The sequence below is a fragment of the Triplophysa rosa genome, linkage group LG11 (assembly GCF_024868665.1).
Source record: "Triplophysa rosa linkage group LG11, Trosa_1v2, whole genome shotgun sequence".
NCBI lineage: Eukaryota > Metazoa > Chordata > Actinopteri > Cypriniformes > Nemacheilidae > Triplophysa > Triplophysa rosa.
Window position 1 is genome coordinate 22,399,430 of NC_079900.1, and position 11,301 is coordinate 22,410,730.

Genomic DNA, 11,301 nt, shown 5'->3' on the forward strand with positions numbered 1-11,301 from the left:
AGCGGTAGTGTATGTAATAAACCTAGTCCAAAACCAGCAAAGGGTTTTGTTCACCTTTAACTCATCCCCATGTCATCCCAGTTTTCCTTCCTTCAGTTGGGCACTGACTATTTTTAAAATGTATTTTATCTTTTAGATGTGTCTAAACATGTAAAAGCTCCAAAGAGCACAAACAGACACTTCATTAAAAACCCAAATGACTCCAGTGGGGTTAATAAAACGTCTTCATAAGCAAAACTATTATTTGCGGAAAAAATACCTACAAATACTGAATTCACATCAATAACTTAATATCATTGGTTCCTGCAAGTCACGTGGCCATTTATTAAAAGCACTTTTAACTGGCATAGAGACGTCAATAAATAAAAAAACATTTCACTTAATTACGTCTAATTATTTTTGGACGTATTTAAAATGCCTTTTTATACTTAAAATGTATTTCATTTTGGTTTGCTTTTTTGAAGATGTTATACTAACAGCATTTAGAAAAAAAGTTGTTCATGCTCCTTTTCATCTACCTCTTTTTTTACTTATTTTATTTATTCAGCCTAGTTGCGCAAGCACTGTCGATCTTGTAGAGATGCAGCGGTAGTGCCAGAGGAGAACTGGTTCCCCGGCTGGTTCTGGGTTCTCCTGAGGTTTTTGGGGTTCTTCAACACCGTTTGCACACTGGCTGCACTTGTTTTGCTCGCCAGGGGGCTGCTTACATCAGCTTTAGAATTTTGTACTTGTTAATATTATTTTAAATGTAACATTTTGCATGAATTATTATTACCCCATATTGGAATTAATAGTCTGCATAATATATTATTCGTGTTTCTCTTCTCTTCTTTTATGTTCTGTATCTCTCTCTCTCGCTCCGTGCTTGTCCGTGTGCATGTGTTAGTGCGTACTGTTTTCATGTACAGCTGCTATGTAACAACGAAAACTGTAAAAAGCGCTGCATAAATAAAAGTTGAGAACATTCCCTTCAAAATAGGTTTTCCACACAAAGATTTTTTTTTTTTTCATTTTATTGGAGACAAATACAGATTTTAAAACTGGAACAAAATGAAAATTCATTTCTCTAAACTAAAATTGTATAAAGATTTGGGATTTAGCATACAGAGGGGAAATAAGCAGTTAAGAGACCTTTCAGGCTTCCAGTCAAAATACTCAACAAAACCGATCGTCAATAGTTTACTTGAGAGCGGACTGTACATAGCAAACATGCCACAATGTTGTTTATTCATTCTGAATGCATACTAACAGAAATAAGGGTGGACCTGCATCTACGGGTTTATAGCAGTAAGACCAAAGCAAAGAAATCCAAACAAACATGATTAAAATATCAGGAGAGGTCCTGTCAAAACGTTGAAAAGGGACACAGAACCATTTTACATCTGTACATCTTTATAATTTTAGCGTAATAGACCACTACGTCTGTGGTTCACCTTGTTTAAAGCAGCGGAGTTGTGTTGCGGGATGAACGTCTTCAGGTCTTTCTCTTCCAGCTGTCCAACTTCCCCTGATGTACACAAATGGTCAGAGAGAACTCGATTAGTGTGTGAAACCACATTCACGGCACATCCAAAAAACACTTCAAATACACGGAAAACAACACGGTTTTCTTTTTTAAACAATTCCAGTACCGTTTTAAATGACTAGTGAAATGACAAATGTGAAACCACATTTGTTTCAATAAACGATGCAGTTTGACCAATAAACATTCCTATGTTGAGATTCATTATCTTAAATGCACATTCATTTTTTTACCTATAACATATTTTATTGCACAAGTACAAACAAAGGAAAGCACACAAACAGAACTGGAGTATTTCTTTGAAGAATTAAAATCCCCTTTTATCCGTGACCTGACTGAGACTCTGAATACCTGATCTTTTTCTGAAAGCATGCACTGCTATCTTGAGGATAAGACAAATAGGAAATTTAACTAAAAAGAGATAATAAAGTTGACCTGAAATAAACACCTGCATTAGTAAATTAGACTAGGGCCGGACGATATATTAAATATTCACTACATACTGACACTGTAATATCAAATTAATGCGTCAAGTCATTTGACTTCCACCCATGTAAAATGACCTGTAATCAACAAAGACAGCGATAATGAGGAAAGTTAAAGGGATAGGTCACCGCAAAATGATCTTTTTCTCCATTTATTAACCCTCGTGTCATTTTCAACCGTATGACTTTTTACAGGAACAAAACAACAATGGCCCCCGTTGATTTCCATTGTTTGGACAAAACCACCGAGACATATCAAAATGTGCTGCAGAAAAACGTCAGGTTTTGAAAGACACGAGCGTGAATAAATGTGGACAGAATTTGTATTTTTGCGTGAACTGTCCCGTTAAACCTCAGTAGGAAAAACAGCATAAGAAATAGTGCAAGATCAATTTGGGCGAATCAGACCAAATGGTTGATTTCAACAGATCAATTCAAAACGATTAGTTTGTCGCACTACCAGGGTATGAAAACGTTTCAGTAAAAAACTGTAAATCTTTATACACTTAACTAGTATACTTTTGCAATGGCTACTAACCAATATAGACCAAAAAAAGAAATGTCCGAAAGCAGTACATGTCTGGAAAAGTTCGAATCGTCGCCGTTATATCGCCCAGCTCTAATTCGGACCTATCACTCCTTACTAAACAGGCAAAACAAAAAAGCAACACAAACAAGGAGAAAGGACCGTTTTGAGGTTTGGCAAGTAACTGTCTCAATCAGGCGCGTCTGTAAATCTGACACATTACATCCACCCGTTTAGGCGCGGCGTAAACCATTGGCCCTTGAAACCAACAGAAAGCAAAACCAAAGACATTTAAAACTGGGAAAAGAGAGATAGGGTAAAGACAGGCAACAGCATTCAAATGGATGTGGGTAGTGAAAGGAGTACCTTGGGTGAGTACCTGTATAGATTGACAGAATCCTTGATTTTTAAATGGGCTTTTCATGAGGGTCGCTCGCGACACCAACGCTGTGTGAGGTGCGGAAGTCAGCTGCAATAATTCATTAACCCTACACTTCCATCAGCCCAATGCTATCGGGTCTCAACGTTAAGAACAGACGTATTAAAAGTGCAACATATCCATGTAACTCCAACAAAATCAGCACTCATTGCAGTTCAGTGACCTCTTAGGAACCCCTTACAGAGATCACAAGGCAAAATGATGTGCGCTTATGCATGTTCACACATGAGCGCACACAATCATTTTAAGTGCAACAGACAAAGTTTTATCTACCAATTTATTCTCAGTGCGAGCACAAAGCAAACAGATTTAGCTAGGAAAGGCAGAGTTAGGAAAAAAGGGATTTGATTGAAAAAATAAATAAATAAACACGTAAATTTGGAAGAGAACTTGTCTAAAGAGACAGATGTATGACCGATACAAAACGAGGTACCTCCAGGCATGTTTTTCAGGACTACACTGGCCTTTCCCTCTGGGTTTGTTTCATTCTACTTTCTTCCGTTTCATCGGCCTAGTCTCCATCTTCAGTGCATACTTACGATGCACTATTAAAAAACAGGAAGAAAAATCACAGACAGAACTGAAAGAAAAAGGGGGGAAGGGGAGAGGGGGAGAGACCCGGGCCGGGGGGACGGTGCACTTACCTGGGGCTGATCTGAGGTCCTATCAGATCAGTTTTAATTGGACTGTGTGTCACCTTCACAATGAAGTTCTTCAGCTGTGCCGTTCACCTCCGCTTTGGGAGGCTCAGCCTCCATGGGCACGGGCTTGGAGAGCTCGCTGGACTTCTCAGCCGAGCCCTTTCTGCTGCTCTTTTTCTCATCGGAGGAGTCCTTGTGCTCTGCGGGAAGAATCGCAGCACATTTGAGTAAAAGTAGATGTGAAATTTACTGTTGTTTAGTAAGTAAAACACAGCAGATAAATAAGCCAAGTTTAAGAGGGTGTCACACCTTTGTCCTTAGAAGTTTTGTCCTTGTCTTTGTCTCTCTCTCGGTCTCTGTCTCTGCTGCGGCTTCGGTGTCTGTGACTCCTGCGCTCAGAGCTGCGAGATCTCCTCTTCTCTCTGCTCCGAGAGCGCCGCTTCCTGTCCGAGCGATCCCGACTGCGCTTCCTCTCACGGTCACGGCTCCTGTTCAACAAGCAGTCGGTTATCCACAAGAAATACTTCACAATTCCAAAACTCAACATTTAGCCTGTGACCCAACCCAACACAGCAAGTTGGCTGAAGTGACACAAAGATGACATGAAAAAAATGTCCATTGACGTTTTGCCTAAAAACATCATATATTGCAAATAAACATGTTATAAATGAAAACTCGGTTGTTACGGAAGCTGTGAAAGGTACCTGCTGCGCTTCCTGTCGCGGTCTTTACTCCTGGACCTCCTCCTGTCTCGTGAACGGCTCCTGCGACGGTCTGACGCTCTGCTGGAGTGCCTGCTGTTGGAGTGACTCCGCCTCCCGCGTCTATCTCGTTCTCGTTCCCTGTCGCGATCTCTCTCCCGCTCGCGTTCCCTCTCTCTCTCGCGCTCTCTCTCCTTCTCCTTCTCCTTCTCGCGCTCTTTCTCTTTCTCCTCCTCCTCCTCTTTGCGTTTTTTCTCGCGTTCTTCCCTTTCACGCTCCCGGTCCTCCTTCTCCTTCTTTCCTCGGTCATCCTTCTCGGGGTCTTCCGAGCGCCGGTGCAGTTTTTCCTTTAAGATACAACAAATATTCGGTTCATACTCCACAATACACTACATATTTCCTAACAGGTAAGACTGGATTTTATTTTAACAGTCGCAGTGCCTGTTAACTTTATTACTAGAGTGAAATAAAAATTGACGGTACATTTACCTTAAGTTCCTCTACGGTGGCTTTAATTTTGGCATATCCCATATGCTGCTTGCCCATTAGATGATCGTCCACTCTGGATTGAGCATCACCAACTATGAGGAAAGCACCACACACTTCACACACCTCCATCTGCTTCTCCTGAGCCGCAAAGCTCTCGATAGTCTGACAAAAGAAGAAAAACATCAGTGCAAAATACACTCTTTTCACTTTACATTTTGCAAACAAAGTGTTCCAAGAGCTTAGTAACTATCACAGTTATTATAGTTTTGATTTAATTTTATTTCGTTGTATTCAAATTTTACATTTTTTAAATATTAAATTTTATTTTTTGTTAATTTTAGTTCAGTATTTAGCAACTTTGTTATATGCTTTTGTCATTTTATTATTTCTTTTATATGTTGCTATATGATTAATTCATTTTAGTTTTGTTTAATATTATTTTAGTGGCTTTAACTTATTTCAGTTTATTTCTGAGGCAACATTTAATTTTTTTGTTAGTTTATTTTTTCCCAATCAATTAAAGGCCATTATTTTATTAAATTTCAATATACAAAAACGCTTTCAAAGTTTAAATTTTAGTAAACTAAAATAACCTTGGCTATAAACTATAAATAGAATAATAACGGAATTTGCCATACAAACTGTACTGAGGTTCTCAGAAACATTATTTTTTTGGAATGTGAGAATTTAATCACATTTATTTTGCACCACCCCCAATTTATTTCAAATAGAATTTATATAAACGGTATCCTATAAAAACATAAATACAAACATTTTGTTTGGTCATAAACTGACATGCATGCAAGCTAATACAGATAAAAGATTTAGTCCATTATGATCATCATTAAAAAAAAAAGATTTTTTTCCAACTACATTCAAGTACCCTCTTAAATGCTAACCTGCATTTTGTATATTCCCAGTTCATTCACATATATTCCTGTTAATTCCCATGGAAAGCATCCAGACTTGAAAATTCCTAGAATTGTGTTTTAGTATAAAGTGATATTATGAAGGTAATTATAAAAAACAGACATAGAATACACGGCATTATAATACAGTATATGGTATTTTGGCATTTTTTCTCAATACAATGTTGGATTATGAAATTGATGTAAATTTCATAAACAGGCATGTGATCAGCCAAGGACAAAAAAGAAGGAAGACCGCACGCACCCTCGCCCAACCCCATTCCCCCCAAAAAATAGTCTTTAATGTTAGTAATTAAATGTTACATGATTAACAACACGCAACTGTTTGCCAAAAATATATATTTTTCACTTTGCAACACAAAAACAATCTATTATAATTACCCAATTCTGACTGCCAATTTTGGAAATATCAGTTCAAATGTTTATTAGTTTAGCAGTCACCTAAACAATATTTAATAAAATAGGTTGATGGTTTGTGCAAATATCTTATGCTAATGTAAATAAGATGGCATTCACAAATGGCACCCTTTGAGTAGTTTATATGAGGCCTACTTTTAATTTTATTGTAAAGCAATAATTCATTAAACAATAATTGAACACAAAAAGTAAAGAATATTGTGGCCTCAAGAGACTTCCATACACAGCCACTAGATGGCGCATCTACGTCATTCATACAGAGTTTTTTCCGAATTAATCCGCAGGTTTTGCAAACGCTGCATGTTGTGGTTTTAGTTCATTTAAATGTATACTTTCAGTAGAGACTTCATAGCGTTTATATTACAGTGACTAGATCGGCCAATTGTATAGTTTCAAGCCATCAAAAGGTAGTTATCAAAAGATAACTCCCAAAATGATGTTCTTCTGAATGAAGCGGTCGCTCAGCATTTATAACAAGTGTGTGCATGATTTCTAAAAAAAATCTATATATTTGTTAAGACAAACAAGGTTGAGATGTTGTGTGTTCAACAGAATGAGACTTACTGAAGGTGTGGAACTGAGCTCCTCCCTCTCCTCCTTCAGCTGCTCCACCAGCTTCATCATACCCTGCGCCTCCTCAACACGGCCCTCTGAGCCCAGCTCCTCAATCTGATCACACATATACACACACTTAATATAACACTGCCTCCTGAACACACTCGCACAACCTCCACAACAGCTTCTAGAGCTCACCTGAACAACAAGCTCTTCAATCTTCTCTGTGAGAACCTGAGCCTTCTCCTCGTTCTTCCCCACTGGACCTGGCATCTGGAAATTTAGAAACAGAAGAGACTTGAAACACTTAAAGACATGATTTATTTTGAAGAATGTCTGGCCTGCAGCTTTTCACTCAACAGTGGAAAATCTTAATATCTTGCAAGCTATTTTTCAAGAACTCCATATAATAGCCTTGAACACATAGAAAATGTGAAAAACCCTCTAATGCAACAAAAGCAAAACTCAATATTAGTAGAGCTTATTTTAAACGTATATGAAAATCAGATCTGATGCAATAAAGCGTTTTTAAAAAGTCTCAAAGGAATAGTAAAATATGATGGCAACATGATGAAAACTGCGACAGGACAATAAAGGCTGTAGCAGTACATACCCCAGCGTTCTGCTGGGCCTGTGACAGCGCCAAACGTGCATGACCCCTGCGAATTCTGCGCTCCACCTCGGCCAGGAGACTCTGCAAGTATCTCAGGAAGTCTCTCTCATATCCTTCCTTCATAAAGCGGGAACTCTTCTCGTACCTAAACATTCAATGTAAGATCATGGGTTAGGCAACAAAAGTTTCAAATACGTTTGAACAAAACATTTTTGGTAACTCCCCTTATTTACAATAATTTATTAAGGTAATAAATTATTGTAAATAAAAAATACCTCTCATTATGGTAATAATTATTTACATCAACAGTGCAACAAATAGTGGCACAATGTATAGACATTTATTATTTGAAAGGTTTTTAAATTAGTTTATTAATGTGTTTATTAGTTGTTATTGATAAATTATGGAGTTACTGGATAAAACATCACTCTGCAAAATGTGGCATAAAAACGGCTTTTCATTAGGGATGCACCGATCCGATACTCTGGATTTTTGCTGGATCGTGTATCGGACTGACGGGTTAGATTCAAATCCGATTTGTTGCGTTACCCGTGGATGTTACTCTTAAGGGTCAAAAAGGACTAACTATCAGGAAACCACCGTAAAAGTTTTCATGCACTGTGAATTTATAAATACATTTGTATATGTTTTTTTTTACCTTTAATACAGTACTTAAGTACATTAAAAAAATCCTACTTTTCTACTTTTAAAAGTAAAAATACTTAAGTAAAAGAAAGTGGTAGATTTTAATGTACTCAAGGATTAAAAACAACATCTATTTATGAAATGTAGTGGAGTAAAAGGTATGACGTGCTTTATAATTGTAGGGAAGTATTTTTTGTCCAAAATAAAACACTCTGATAAAGTACAGATATTTTAAAATGTACTTGAAAGTAAAAATTCTTAAGTACTATCCACCTCTGGCAATAAAAGATAGAAATATGCAATTCTACGTTGATCAAGAAAAACAGTGCTAGTATCGGATCAGGATCGGCCGATACTCAGAATTCAGGTATCGGAATTGGATTGACAAAGGAAAAAGTGGTAACGGTGCATCCCTACTTTTCATTCACTCAAATAACTTACAATTTCCTTAAGTTTTCATCATGGATTTTTTCACAAGGACCTGGAAAGCAAAACACTGCATTAGACAAATGTTAGGATTAAAATGAAGAGCAACAGAATATTTGAGAAGCCATTCTTACCCAAGTCAGATCGGGTATTGGTGAACAGCTCTGCAGGGCAAAAGCCACACAGGTAGTACCTGCACACCTGGAAAGATTTTTATACATAATTAGCAAGATTACATTTTTTTCACTCACAAAAACAATAGTAAAACCATTTATTTTACATTACAAACTGTATAATCTTACAATATATACTGAGCATAGGATATGGAGTTAAAGGTCTACTGGATTTTCCTTAAAGTCACAGTGAAATAAAAAAATGACAATTCTTATTTTTTCATGCAATTCGCCGATTCCAAGCCGATCTTCTGTTGCCGGTGATGCGGGCAAGAACGTCACAGCCGTCAGTACATTCAAAGCCGCAAGTAAACATGTAAACGTGCGCGCGCACAGCCTGTCTTTCACGTCTCGTTTATACTCGCATGTGTGTCCACCGGACCGCGAGTCTCTGCTGACTGACGCGCATCTCTCATATCCGCTGACTGCACGCGCGTGCACACGCATCATGTACTGCACAGACTGTAGTTCATCTCTCGCTGCTCCGTCTACATGGGGTATGTATGCTAACAGTGATGCTATTAGCATCATGCTAAACTCTGACACATGCTAAACTCATGTTGAAGTCGTTCACTCTGTGTAAAACAAACGTAAATTCCATTCAACCTGATTCCTTGTCTTATGTTAAAACTGTGGTCATTTCACCTAGGTAAAATGACATTCTACACGACTTCTACTTGTTTTTAAAAATCCAAAATAAAAAAAAAATGAATAAATCAACCAATATATGTGATATATATCTGATTGAGTTCTTTACTAACACAAAAAACTGCAAATACATATACATCTTTAGAGTAGAATTCACTCATAAGAGTTTTAACTTTTTTATTGAAGTTGCAGCAAAAATCAACCCACTTCTTTTAATCCTACAGACCCAAGATAAAGACAATTTATTTTACATTTCAGAAAAAATGAAATAAAGCAATGTTAGTTTCATAAACAGAAACAGAGAAGAACAAAGTTGAAGTATTTTATTGTTATCTTAGACTTTTGTGAGATGAGTACAAAAATGAAAAAGGTAAATTAAGTGACACGTTTAGTTATATTTTATTATTTGTACTTCTTTTCAGTCACAGAGTTCTTCAATTTAAGAGTTGTTTGGGAAAGAGAAGATTCTGTAATTTAATGCAGCTTGGAGAACTGCATTTAGGGAAATTGTAACGTTCAATCATTATGTAATGAAAATTAAAAAAGGTGCATTTAAGAAAAGTTAATATGGTTTTATACAGTATACTGTCAATTATAGTTTGTGGATAGAAAATCGGAATCGGCAGGTTTCACTTATAATAAAATCGGAAACCGGAATCGGCAAAGAAAATTGCAATCGGTGCATCTCTAGTAAATAGCTTATCAGTATGGGTCATTTTCTTTTTAAAATTCATGTACCCTACGCCCACTAATTTTCTCCTCTGAAATTCCTTTTCACTCGGAAATATTTTGGCCTCAGAATACGGAAGTAAAAACGATCGCAGCTTCCGGTTCACATGGACTTTAACATTTTTTTTTACACCAGGAAATCGCTATAATTCTGGCTTTTTCAAAATGTAAACCATATTGAATAAATTAAGAAAATAAAAACAAATTACTCCACAAAAAGTATGTGGTAAACCTAGACCCAGTTAAAACATAACCCGCACCTATCTATTTGCATTTGCTACAGCAAGGGTGGTAACCTGGCACTCCCACAACATCCATAAAACTTATGAATAAACTTTTGCTAAATATTCTAAAGGACGTTTATAAAAGTATATATATATATATTTTTTTCTTTTACATAAATTGGCGATGTATAAAAAGTTATTTAAAGAAATCTTATTTTAGGTGTCAGCTGACACTGACACTTTGCCGCATGTTGTTGCTAGGGTGTAGTGGGTGGTTGCCAGGAAACTTTTATGCAATGTTTCTAGCGCATTGCTATCCAGTAATGTTAGCTGTTTTGTTTCGGCTGTTTACCAGTTCGTCTAAATCAATACACTTAACTACAATAAAATATGTTTGCCTCTTATTTGCTGCTCTGTTTGACCAAAACAGTTTTTAACTTTGTGTTCTTAGGGTCCGTATCGTCCACCGAGCAGACTACACAGGTTCAAACAGTAATACATAGGGATAGGCATTATAGTAGCTCCCTAAGGTCAAATAAAATCAATACTGATAATAGTGTTTGTCTGTATGAGGGCGGGACGCTGAAGTTACGTTATGCGTGTGTCGCGTGTGCTCATTCCACAATGAGACTAACTGTTAGTGTGCTAACTGGTTAAAAACAGCCTAGTAAACAAATCCACGTTCATTTCACCCCGAATACAAACGAATACGTCTAAACACCCCTGTAAGCCCTTAGGGGAATTTACAGGCTTTAAGAAACCTGCGTGTTAGTGTAATTCGTAAATGGCTGCTAGTGTTTAGCCGTTAGCTCACTCACAGTCTCGTCATCCCAGCGCACATTACAACGCTTCTCATCCGGAGCCAAGTTCCGGTCCCGGCCCATTAACTCATCGAGTAACTGGGCTGCAGAAAGCATCGTGCTTCGAGTTTAATTCAAATCCCTTATACTGGAGCCGTATTATTCATCTATAGAACAACGTGTGCCGAGTTCCCTTCACCGATCTCTACTACAAAATGGCAGTAGGACGCAACGGATCTTCCCCACAAATCACCTCGTGCAACGCCAGACTTCCTGCGCCTCCTAGTGGAGTGGGTGACAAGTATGTTTTCAAATCTTTTTTTAATTTAATCAAACACA

The 11,301-nt window shown here is 37.4% G+C and overlaps 1 protein-coding gene across 1 annotated transcript; it reads right to left on the reverse strand.

Moving 5' to 3' along the window:
• Positions 1–988: 988 nt before the first annotated feature.
• luc7l3 (LUC7-like 3 pre-mRNA splicing factor) lies at positions 989–11,194 on the reverse strand. Its single transcript, XM_057346416.1, has 11 exons — positions 10,981–11,194; positions 8,523–8,589; positions 8,404–8,443; positions 7,318–7,462; positions 6,903–6,977; positions 6,714–6,818; positions 4,804–4,965; positions 4,318–4,661; positions 3,923–4,101; positions 3,617–3,813; positions 989–1,507 (listed from the first exon to the last, which is right to left on the reverse strand). The coding sequence occupies exons 1-10, from the start codon at positions 11,077–11,079 to the stop codon at positions 3,650–3,652; spliced, it is 1,380 nt and encodes a 459-aa protein (XP_057202399.1). The 5' UTR covers positions 11,080–11,194; the 3' UTR covers positions 989–1,507; positions 3,617–3,649.
• Positions 11,195–11,301: the final 107 nt, after the last annotated feature.